Genomic DNA, 13067 nt, shown 5'->3' with positions numbered 1-13067 from the left:
CCTAAGCCTTGTGCCTGCTATTAGAAAGAAAACATCTAATAGCATGTAGAGATAGCCTAAAGAATGGGAGAAACACACTGGCCAAATCTGCACATGAGAGAGGTGACATTTATAAGAAATTCTAAATATTCAATAGCAAAAAAACACCAATAAGCTAATTAAAACATGAGCAATAAATCTAAACAGACATTTCTCAAAAACAGATATTCTGATGATAAACAGGAACATGAAAAAAAGTGTTCCATACCACCAATCATCAGGGAGAGGCAAACAAAACATTGGTATCACATACTTCATGAAGAATACTCCATATGAAGAATACAAATTAGTACAGTCATGCAGGTTCCTTGAGAGATGCAAATAGGACTGTCACATGATGCAGCAATCCCAGTAATGGGTAAGCATCCACAGGAAATGAATCCATGTATAGAGGCATCTATACCTCACTTCACTGCAGCACTGTTCACATAGATACCAAACGGCAGGAGAATGGACTTTAAAAACCATAGCACAGCAAAGAAAACCAGCCCAGAGAACTTAGACAACGAGGACACTAAGAGAGACGTACATAAATCTAATCTACATGGGAAGTAGAAAAAGACAAGATCTCCTGAGTAAATTGGAAGCATGGGGACCTTGGGGGAGGCTTGAAGGGGAGAGGGGAGAGGCAGGTAGGGGAGCAGAGAAAAATGTAAAACTCAATAAAAATCAATAAAAAACATAGCACATATATACACTGCAGTACTATTTAGACATAAAAAGAATAAAATCATGCAGTTTGTATCAACTTGGATGGAACTACGGGTCATTAAGTTATGTGAAATGTAGTGACAACTGCCACATATCCCACTCATTATGCAGGATCTAAAAAAGTCAGTCCTATAAAAGATGAGTACAATGGTGGCTATCTGCTTATGTCACTGGGAAGAGGAGTAGAAGGGGGGGCAGGGGTTGATCAATGGCACTAAGTTACAGTTAGGACAGGAAGGGCCAGTGCTGTGACATAGTAGAGAGGGCATCAAGGTCAATATGCTGTGTATTTTCAAACAGTACAAGAATTTTGAGTTTCCACCATGAAGAAAGAAATAAGCCAGGTATGGTGGCATTAACCTGTAATCCTAGCACTTCAAAGGCTGAAGCATAGAGATTTGGAATTAGAAGACAACCTGAAATAAATAGATATAGTTCAAGGCCATCCTGGGCTACACAGCAATACCTAGTCTCAAAATAACAAATGCTAAGATATAGTTTTATAAAAAGTACTTGCCTAGTACAAAAACAGAAGTGAATATGGTTAATGTAATTATACAGTATGCAACATACACATATCATACATTATATAGAACTATTAATATAGAAATTACTTTTACCTTTTCATGCATTAGCTAAAATAATAAAATTAGGTGTATGCTGATAGAACCAGGACCTGGGAGGCTGAGTCAAGAGGACTACTTTGCACTTGAGGCCAACCTGGGCTACACAGTGAGTACCAGGCCAGACCTTACCTCAAAACCCAAAATAAACCAACAAACAAACTCTTAGAAACAAACAAAAACGCCACCCGGTCCTGTTCCTATGAGAACGACCCTTCAGACACAGGAAGATAGAGCTGTTCCCAGAGAGAGAAGATTTTCCCCAGCACACCTGTGACAGGAACATTAGAGAACATAATCTTTCTAAGATGGAAGAAAACAGTACTGATAAACAACACAAATACCTCATGTTCAAACTACAACATCAAGAACTCGAATATAGGGGCTAAGAGAATTGACTGCTCTCATGGAGCATATCTTGGCTCAGTTCCCAGCACACACAGCAGCTCACAACCATCTGTAACTCCAGCTCTAGTGGACCCAATACCCTCTTCCGGCCTCTTATATACAAGATCAGCTTTCCAACTGAAAGACAGACGCCTGGACAGAGGACTGACTCTGGCAAACTGACCTCTGACCTCCATTCATGCTGCGGTACTTGGACACTCACACACATACAAACACACAAATAAGTAATATGATAAAAACTATTTTAAAAACTCATGTTGAACTGTCACTTGTCTCTTGTTAGATTCTGAAATAGCCAGCTATGGGGAGAAAGGGACTGCTGCTGGAATGAATGGACACTAGTACAGTCTCTACTGAAGGGGTAAGGCTAAAATATTACAAATACAATCATATGATCTAGCAATCCTACTACTGGGTATCTTTTTAAAAAAATTAAAGCATTTATTTGTGTATGCACATGAGAGAAAGAGAGAAAGTGTGTATGTGTGCGCGCGCGCACGCACGCGCTTGTGCCAGGGTGTGTCAGTGCCCTCAGAGGCCAGAGGAGGGCATCAGATCTCAGAGTCAGAGTTACAGGTAGTTGTAAGCTGCATCCCACAGTGCAAATATATTTTAAAACATCATACTATAAACAATAAATATATGCAATTTCTTTCTGTCAGTTAAAAAAAAATCCCTCTGGTAGTTACAGAAAAAATGTTCTATGTGTCCAGGAATAAAAGCAAGGCCATAGAGAATGTCACCAAATTTATTGAGACCAGGGGAAACAGTGGCCAAAGCTGATTGGTAGCAGTAGTAGAGAAATGGCTGATTGGACATACATTGTGAAGATAGCAGCAGAATTTTTTACAGTGAAAGTAAGAGAGGCTGAGGAGATGGCTCAGTGGTGAAGGGTCTATCATTCAATTATGAGGTCTGGAGTTGATTCCCAACATCCATATAAATGCTAGGTGGACATGGCTGCCCCACACACACCCGACACACTCAGCCCTGCAGAGACAAAGGAGCCCCACAGCAAGCTAGCTAGTCAAACCTGCCGACTAAGCAAGTTCTATGTTCTAGACTGACCCTGTTCCCAATATATAAGGTTGAAAATAATGGAGGATCTAGGCAGTGGTGGCATACTCCTTTAATCCCTGCACTCAGGAGACAGAGACAGTTGGATCTCTGTGAGTTAAAGGCCAGCCAGGTCTACAGAGCAAATTCCAGGAGTCCACAGGCTCCAAAGCTACAGGGAAACCCTGTCTCAAAAAAGAAAAAAAGAAAAAAAAGAAGAAAAAAGAAAATGATGGAGGAAGACTCCTTACTCAATTTCAGGTGTGTGAATGCGCAGACACACGTGTTCAAAAACATGCAAACACATACTCACCTACACCACATAAATACAAAAAACTAAGTGTAAGCTGTATTAAAAAGACATATTTTGTTATAATTCAAAATATTTTTAAATCCCACTCGATAACAGATAGCATCTTCAACAAATGGTCCCAGTCAAACTAGATAGTTACATGTTGAGGAATGAAGCTACATCCTTATCTCTTTCCCTACACAAAACTCAACTCCAACTGGATCAAGAACCCCAATCAAGTAAGATCTGATAGAGAAGAAAGCACAGAACACACTCCAACTAATAGACACAGGAAGGACTTTCTGAACATGATTGGGACAGTACAGGCAGTAAGAGCAACAATTATTAATGTCTGGAGGGATGGTTCAGTTGTTAAGAGCACTGACTGCTCCTCCAGATGACCAACGCTCAATTCTCAGCACACACAAGGCAGTTCACAACTGTCTGTAACTCCAGTTCCAGGGGATCCAATACCATTACACAGACATAAATGCAGGCAAAACATCAATGCACATAAAATAAAAAACCTTAAAGGTTTTTAAAAAATGTTTTTTTAAGACCAATAATTGATAAATGTGACTTAATAAAATTGGAAAGCTTCTGTAGAACAAAGGGCACCATCATGTGAGTAAAGAGATCCCTACAGAATGGAAACTCTTTACCTGCTATGTATCTGATAGGAGGGTTAGTATCTAAAATACACAAATAATTCATCAAGAATTGTTTCTTGACTAAACACCAAGAAAATAACTACCTATTAAAAATTTGGGCAAGAATCTAAACAGATCTCAAAAGAAATACAAATGTCTAGGTCCTCTGAGAGTCCTAATGCTCTTAACCACTGGGCCATTCCTCCAGCGCCAGGTTTCCTTATTTTAATAATTTCTCATTTTATGATGATATATCAAGTTTCATTCCAGAAATTTTGCTTTATTTACCAAACTGACATGTCTTCCCACCTATAATTAATGGAGTAATACTGATCGGTTGGCCAATTTAAAAGAATAGGCAGCAATCCAATGCTGCTTAGTAGATATTTATGCAACAGACCAATACAGAATTATTACAAACCCAGGCTTTAATTCAAATAGTTTGTGCAAAATATTAGATTCTAGATGGAATTAGGCTATTTAAAAATAATGCATTTGAATTCTAAGGACTAAAGTTATAAAATAAATTCCACATGCTAAGGACTAAGTATATATTTTTGTATAAGAAACCTCTGGAGAATCAGATACAAATGACTTCATATTGTGCTATGATACTCTTCATACAACAACATTTTAAGGTATGCACTTGTTAATTTAAGGAGTCAAAACAAAAGTCTAGTAGAGCTAAATTTAAGTCATTAACACCTAATGGGTTTAGAGTTATTACACGAACACTGTGAATGTATTTTCTTCCACATCAGCTGAACTGTCATGAGAGCTGTGGAAGTAGTCAATGTGACCACATCTGCTTCAGTGTCTATACTCTGGAAACCCAGCACATTCTAACTTTTAAATGTTGTTATTCACGAAAAATCACATTGAGTACAGTTTTGCACAGTTTCTATTTAAGCTCTTACTCCGAACATCAAGGTTTGTTTGTTTTGTTTTGTTTTTTGTCAAAACTGACAAAAGGCTATCATCTTTTTCTTACTGTCTAAGTCATTTCTAAAAACAAGTACCTGGCACAGATATAGAATCCTCTGCACACCAGTGACAACTGCTCTAACGATCTGAGATCCAAGTCACTTGAAACCACCCATCGGAAGATGTACATCAGGACCTCCATAGGCAGGACTGCAACAGAAAATCAGCCTTCAGTGACTCCCTTATTCTCTTGGTGCACTTGTGCATTCTGAGAACCCTGTGTACATCACAGCCTCATACTGCTCAGACACAGACTGAACACACCTAACTACCCAGCAGAAACAATAGCTCTTACACCAATACATGGGAATCTTTATTTTTTGGGAAAGATTTGGTGCTACCGAAAGTACCATTCTCCCCTGCACAAACATTTTATATTAAAATAAATTATTAAAATACATTAAAAACAATGTGATTCATATAGGTAACTGTGGATATTCTTCACACTGTGTGAATATATGCCACTGTGATTGGTTTAATAAAAAGCTAAACGGCCAGTAGTGAGGTAAGATTTTCAAGGCAGAGAAAATGCTGGGAAGAAGGACAGAGTCTGAGAAGACACCAGGAGATGCAGAGTGAGCAGGATGGGAAGTACATAGATGAGGTAAGTGTGCCTTGGGGCAGCACACAGATTAATAGAAATGGATTAATTTAAGCTAGAAGAGCTAGCTAAAGTCAGGTGGTGGTGGTGCATGCCTTTAATCCCAGCACTTAGGAGCCAGAAGCAGATAGATCTCTTGTGAGTTCAAGGCTAGTTTGGTCCACAGAGTGAGTTCCAACATCCAGGACTGTTTCACAAAGAAACCCTGTCTCAAAAAACAAAAACAAAAGCAAAAAACAAACCAAGACAAAAAAGGCTAGCTGAAAACAATCCTAAATCCAAGCATTTCCTATCTCTGTGTGGTTATTTGGGCGTGGCTGGCAGGACAGAGCTAATCTGTGGTCATTCGGAGAAACTTTGCCTACAAATGGCGCCCACTGTCAGGCAACACAGAGCCACATAAAATCTGAGATCAAGATTTAAAAAAGATTCTAAACACATGAAAACAGAGTCAAAGTCGGCTTCCTGGTAACTGCCTTCTCTCAGGTAGGCTCAGTGCTAGCAACAGAGGCATGGCTCCTATAAGAGGCAGCTTCCTGGCTCAGTGCTAGCAGCAAACACAGCCATGGCCCTTTTAAGAGGTCCTGCTACTGAACACTGCACTTCTCAGGGGCAGCATGGACCCCAAAACTTCCCAGAGTTGGGGCATAAACGTGGCTCCCTGGCACCTATGGCATGAGGCTAAGCTCTCAGGGAATCAAGAGGGGAGGAGCCAGCCGCCAACATGCCATGAGCTAAGTTACACAGTGGTTTAAGTTTTGCTCATGCAGACAAAAAAGATTACAGATACATATTAAGACAAATCCAGACAAAGGAAACCTCTAGATAGGTTACAGTGAATTTAGAATATACACAGGCTGGGGGGGGGGGGGGGGGAGGATAAATACAGTTATAGAATAAAAAATAGTTTAAAAGTAATAAAGTCCTTAAGAAAGAAGTGTGTGTGTGTGTGTGTGTGTGTGTGTGTGTGTGTGTGTGTATTAAGTCATGTAAAGATGGGAAATACACTGGGTCTGGATCCTGTATGTTATTGTGTTGTTTTGAATTTTTTGACTCTTGATAAAGGACCGAAAGCAACTTAGAAACATTTGATTATTAAAGCTGCTAGATTAAACCAACCAATATATTTTAAAAATCTACCAATTTCAAAATGGAAGTCAAAAGGTGTGTTATGTTGGGGGAGAGGTTATGCTTTTAGGCTATGAGTTGATTCCACATTGATATGGATCAGGTTTGATCAGGGAAGACTCCTGAAAATTCTGGCTACAGACATAAAGAAATAAACCAAGAAAAACTACAAAACACATAATGTTTATTTTACCTGCTCAAATATAAAACAAACAAAATCATCTTTGGTTAGCTTGTGTACAACACACAGTCTATACTTGTATTAATACAGACATGTATGTTATCTTTTAAAGTTTATTTGTATTTTCAAAACAAGGGAACCAGACACCAATGAAAATGGGTGGCTTTGATGATCCAGCATATCAGAATGCCTCTGCTATAGTCTCCTTAGAAGTCTGCATCCAGAACAGCTTCAAGGCTGCTGGCTGAGATGGTCCAGCCTCACAAACTACTCCAGTGAAGACTTAACAATTATCCTGATTTTCCTAAGGTTCCCCCCAAAGATACCAGCACTCACTGAGAGCAGGAAGTAGTCTTAAAAACACAATACCCATTCCCAAAAAATGGATTAGGATGTTGCCAATGTTTGGGGGGTTGGTTACACGTTGTTATTAGTCATAGTCAGGAAAAAAACAAAGGAGTTAAATTCAAAGATCTGTAATGGAAAAAAGGAGGATATGATATAGAAATGATGAGATTAAATGGTAAATTGTTGAATCTACTTTAATCCAAAAACAACTATTGATCTCAAAATATTTTAAATTGGCATGGATTTTAATTTAGTGATACAAATCTAAAGTTAATTTTGTTTTACTATTTGTGTGTTTCTACTCTTATTTGGAGTACTGTACTTATGCAGCTCATTTTAAAATGTAATGTATAATCAGGAAATATAGATTAGTAGTCATCTATAATAATCAAACTTGTAGTCACATTAGGTTATGTTTTTAAGGTTAAACAGATGTATTTAGATAGATAAAAGGTCTTCAAACACTACAAAGACCTATGTAATGTGGCATTTAAGATGTTTAATGACCTAAGGCTTTTCATGACAGTGAGACATGTCTGTTCCTGACAGCACTAATTTACTTCAAAAGAAGATAAATACCAAAGAACCTCCATATGAAGTTTGCTGTCTTTATGACAAAATTTGGGCAAAAAAACCTCCCCTTGCCTCAGTTGTTATCCAAACTGGACCAGCAGGATTCAAAAGAAAGCAACTGCCAAACTTTGCCAAGACAAGGTAGGACATTCCTTACTTCTCAGAAAAGTCTATCAGAAATACTTTAAGAAGTATTTCTTTAAGAAGTATTATAGAAAGACCGATAAGCCAAAGATGGATGTCCCAACATTACAAAAGAACTTTGGTTGACTGTCCAGGCAGCCAGATGTCCTTGTCACTAGGTAACATTACACCTCTCTGGGGTCTTTGATCAAGTTAAAAACTAAATATTTAGAATTAAAGTTTTTCATAGCCATGATAAAAAGCAAATTAGGTATAAAATGTTAGACTCACAAAGACAAGATAAATAATAGAATATTTTCTCTAAATTTGCCAAATACAAATCAACTGGATATTATAACTGTAATTCTCACTTGATAACTGTTTTTGTTATATGTAGTTTTACTATGTTAAAATTAAAACCTTTCTTTTTTATTTAGACAAAAAAAGGGAAATGTGATTATATGTCACTGTGATGATCAGTAGCTAAGCAGGATTTTGGGGGCAGAGAAGATGCTGGGAAAAAGAAAGGCAGAGTCATGAGCTGCAGAGCAAGCAAGGTGGGAAGTATATAGATGAGGTAAACAAGCCTAAGGGCAGCCCATTGATTAACAGAAATGGGTTAATTCCAGTTATAAAAGCTAGCTAAAAATAAGCCTAAGCTATTAGCTAAGCATTTACAATTAATATATAAGTCTCTGTGGTTATTTGAGGGTGGCTGGCAGGACAGAGCTGATCATAGGCAGTCCCCATAAAAAACTCGGCCTACAGTTAACACTAAAGTTATTTTTATTTAAGAAAGTTTTAAACAGTCCTCCCATAAATAAGCAGTATTCAGTAAATGAAAATGGTAACTTCTGAACATTTGAGTACTACTGTATACTCTGCCTGATATGTTTATTAGCCCCAGTGTTCAGTGTTCCTCCAGCTTCCAAAGGGCTTCACTGAAAAAAGTATGGCACCCCAATCTCCTGCATCACCAGTTCTGTTGTTTCAGGTTCTAAAAAGCACAGATTTACATCTCTAGCTATTTCTATAACTAGATCGCCCATCACATCGGACTGTACACCAAGGTTGGAGTGTTTCTGAGTGAAAACCCCCGAGAAGCCACACCTGATATGTGAGTCTGACTGGTCTCCAGCTCAGGCTGACACAGTCTGAGCACAGACTCCTGGAATGTGAGCTGCTGCTGGAAGTACGACAAGAGATCTGCCATCTTGCTGCCATCATCGCTGTCTTCCATGCTGCAACAAGAGGAGTAGGGAACTCAGTGCATCAGATCAGAAGTGCACACAGTTAAAACTGCTACAGCACCTGCAAATGGCTTCAGAAACTCATCTAAGAAACACACCTTCTTACTACAGTAAAAAGATGTGCTGATGTGTGTCCTGCCTTGCTGGAAAGTACCATACCATGCTTCCCCAAACAAAAACGTTTTGGTAATTATGCAAAAAGTTAAGATTTTTAGGCTCAGGTATTGAGATTTAATTAGTTTAATTGTAGATATTTTATGAGTTAGAGAAAACATTGATTTGAAATTTTGTATAAATTCTTTAACGAATTTTTTTGTGTGGAGGAGTTTGTCTGAGGGTATACCATGCAGAGCCCTCAGGGGCTGTAAAGTTTAAAACGGCAATTAATACTGACTTCAGCGGATGTCTATAATACACCTTATCCAATTCTTAAATGCTGATTTTTTTCTGTGTTAAAGAACACTGGTTCTGGGAGGAAGAAGAGGACCAGCAAGAAGGAAGGAAAAAGAACAAAATTTAATTACACCACAGGCACACACCCAAAGATGAAGGCCATCATTTTGTTTGCTACTTTAAGCATATATAATGAAAAATGTAAGTGAATTATTTCATGACAGAGCAAATAATAAAGCACCAAATAACTCCTTAGTAAACTCTATGTAATAAAGCAGGTGGTTGTGACACAAATTTTTAATCCCAGCACTCGGGGGCCGGGGGGGGGGCTGAGGCAGGTGGATCTCTATGAGTTTGAGGTCAGCCTAGTCTACAGAGTAAGTTCTAAGATAGCCGGGGCCACACAGTGAAGCCCTGTCACCAAAATAAATAAATAAATGAATGAATGAATATAATCAAAACAGACAAACAACAACAACAACAAAAAACCCATCCCTCTATGGAATGGTTCCCCACCCCTTAATGAGAAAGAGTCTCATAGCTCTAACTATCCCTCAGTTCTCTATACATTCAAAGGTAATGCTGAACAGACTCCCACCTCGCCCTCCAAGTGCTGTGATCAGAGGTATATGCCATCAAACCCTGCTGTGTGGTAATGCTCAAGGCCAGACTGGTCTACAGAGTGAGTTCCAGAACAGCCAAAGATACACAGAGAAATTGTGTCTCAAAAAAACAAAACTTAAAAAATAAAAAGGGAAAAGAAAGAGTAAAAAAAAAAAAAAACAAGCCATGTGAAGATGGAAATTACAGAGAGAATCTGTCTGGATGCTGTATGTTATTGTGTTGTCTTTGAATTGTTTGACTGCTGAGGAAGGAGTAACCGTTGCTAAAAGACATCTGATTATAAAGGCTGCTGGATTAATCCAACCTATATATTTTGAAAATATCCTGACTTCAAAATTTAAGTCAAAGGATAATGTTACTATGGAAAGAGGTTCTGCTTTTATTTCCACAGAAAATGAAAGGCTGTGGATTCATTCTGGGTTAAGAATAATAAGGTTTGACGGAGGAAGAACCCCTGAAAAATCTCCAATGGGAATGGATGGCCCAGATGATCCAACATTTAGAGCACCTCTGTTGTGGTTTCTTCTGATTTCTGCATCCAGACCAGTTTCAAGGCTGCTGCGTGAGATGATCAAGCCTCACAGAATATTCCAGTCAGGACTTGACCATAATCCTAAATTTTCTTTGGGTCCCCACAAGATTACCAGCACAACCAAACAGCAGGAAGTAGCATAGAAAACTTCATCCACATTCCCCCCCCCCAAAAAAAAATGGATTATGGATGTTTGTCTTTGTTTAGAGTGTTGATTACAAACTGTTATGGATAATGGTAAAAAAAAAAAAAAAAAAAAAAAAAAAGCTAAACAAAGGAGATTAGATTCCAAGTTCTTATTTTGCAAAGAAAAAATGTGGGATGATGCTCTTGTAAACTATAAAGATTTGTCACTAATATTGGTTTAATAAAACGCTGATTGACCAGTAGCCAGGCAGGAAGTATAGGTGGGGAAACCAGACTAAGAGAATTCTGAGAAGAGGAAAGACAGAGTCAGTCACCAGCAAGATGAAGACGACCAAGATGAGAAGGCCTTCCTGAGAAAAGGTACCAAGCCATGTGGCTAAACATAAGACAAGAATTACGGGTTAATTTAAGTTATAAGAGCCAGCTAATAATAAGCCTGAGCTAACAGGCCAAGCAATTTATAATTAATATAAGCCTTTGTGTGTTTATTTGGGACTCAATGGCTATGGGACAGGGCAGGACAGAAATGTCTGTCTACAACACCCACTTTACATGATGCTGGGGATCAAACCCTGGGGTTTGTGCATGCTGGGCAAGCACTCTACTAACTGAGTTATATTCCTAGCCCTGTAATGCCCATTTTGAATGCCCTGACATTTCCTCCTGGGCACAAACATCTTTCCTTTTAATGCCATCAAGTTGGGCTTTGGAGAAAAGTTAGGCCAAAACAATTTTATAACCATATTGATAAAAATCACTGGCTTTGAAATATACTCAATCTTTCCTCAGTTTAAACCATCATTGCTCCTTCATAACTGATGGAAGTGCTGTCAGGTACAATGAAACACGACTTCTCTCAATGCTTATACCTTGCACCTATGCTTTTAAGCAATGCTATCTGACAAGTTTAATAATGCTCATTCTATATACAGTAAGAGAATGAAAGCACTATAGTTTAGCATTTTCCTAACAAGATACATTTTTTGAAATGTCAAAAGATTCAAACACAGAAACTAGTCTAATGATGTTCTATATACCTACCACCCAACTTCAAGCAATAGTTACCATACTTATCAACTAGCCTAACTACATTTATTTAGTACTTTCTACTTCAAATAGATTTCAGAAGGTTGAAAGATATTCTTTAATTTATTCTTTTCAATAATCATCAATTTAATTTAAAAAACTTTCATCATTGAGGCTAGAGAGATGGCTCAGTGGTTAAGAGCACTGGCTGCCCTTCCAGAGGTCCTGAGTTCAATTCCCAGCAACCACATGGTGGCTCACAACCATCTGTAATGAGATCTGGCACCCTCCTCTGGCGTGTGGGCATACATGGAGGCAGAATGTTGTATTCATAATAAATCTTTTAAAAATAAGTAAATAAAAATAAAAACTTTCATCAACTTATGCTTGTTACATCTACTCAAGATATAAATCTTAAAATTTTTCTAACTAAGTAAGTCTACTTATAAATGTAGACACAGTAAACATGACACTAACAGAAACAGCATCACCATCTTAGCAAGTTCAGAGTCAGAATGGCAAAAAGCACTTAGCTTATATCTTTATACATTACTGTCTGTCAAATTATACACGCACTAGCTGTTTCCAACGCCATCACCATCTGGAGACCGGGTGTAAGTAATCTTGAACTCAATATCAGGTACAAGTTGCATAGCTCTACGGTAGAACTTGATGGCTAAAAGCAGAGACAAAGCTAAATTAGTTATGGGCACACATTTCTGTCAGTTACTCTGACTGCCCTTAACTGTGGTTGGCAGACTTCTTTATGAACAGCTGAATACTTCAGACATGCAATGGTAGCATACCGAACAAACACATCTCCAAGCCATGCTGCTCAGGCTCCTATCCTCTCAAGACTAAGAGGTTATGTAACTTAAGATTGTTTTACAACAATCTTTTCATCCTTCCCATGTTTTTCTCACCATCTATGACTCATCAGATTGATTCTATGTGGGTGTTTCTTTGTGGGGTTCAAAAAAAATGCAATTATTATAGATCAAAATAATTACTTCTGGATTAATTTTTCCTTGTATCACAAAGTTGAAGAAAATGAAATGCTGGATATAATTCATCCTTCAAATCCAATTTCCTTCAACCCAATGTGCCCTTATTCAGCTAAATGAACTTTAAATATTATTATTTTTATGTGAAATTTTTATTTCTACTTTTTAAATTACTCTTTGAGACTATAAATATAATTACAACATTTCCTTCTTCCCTTCCCTTCCTCCAAACCCTCACATATACCTCTCCTTTATCTGTTTCAAATTCATGGCTTCTTTCTTTTAATTAGTGGTTAAATACATATATATTCCTACATATAAGCTGCTTGGTCTGTATATTACCTGTGTGTATCTTTTCAGGGCTGACTACTTGT

At 38.0% G+C, this 13067-nt stretch overlaps 1 protein-coding gene across 1 annotated transcript in view; it reads right to left on the bottom strand.

Moving 5' to 3' along the window:
* Fbxo9 (F-box protein 9) overlaps positions 1-13067 on the bottom strand; it is a 32375-nt gene that overhangs the window by 9518 nt on the left and 9790 nt on the right. The window contains exons 5-7 of the mRNA XM_041679414.1: positions 12266-12365; positions 8828-8958; positions 4799-4913 (exon numbers count right to left, since the gene is read on the bottom strand). Coding sequence (XP_041535348.1) covers positions 4799-4913; positions 8828-8958; positions 12266-12365 — 346 coding nt within the window. The remainder of the gene's footprint in view (positions 1-4798; positions 4914-8827; positions 8959-12265; positions 12366-13067) is intronic.

This window comes from Microtus oregoni, unplaced genomic scaffold (assembly GCF_018167655.1).
Source record: "Microtus oregoni isolate MIOR12 unplaced genomic scaffold, Mior012 000032F_ref0000030, whole genome shotgun sequence".
Lineage (NCBI taxonomy): Eukaryota > Metazoa > Chordata > Mammalia > Rodentia > Cricetidae > Microtus > Microtus oregoni.
Note: the sequence above shows the minus strand (reverse complement) of the source record. Positions and strands in the feature narration are given on the sequence as shown.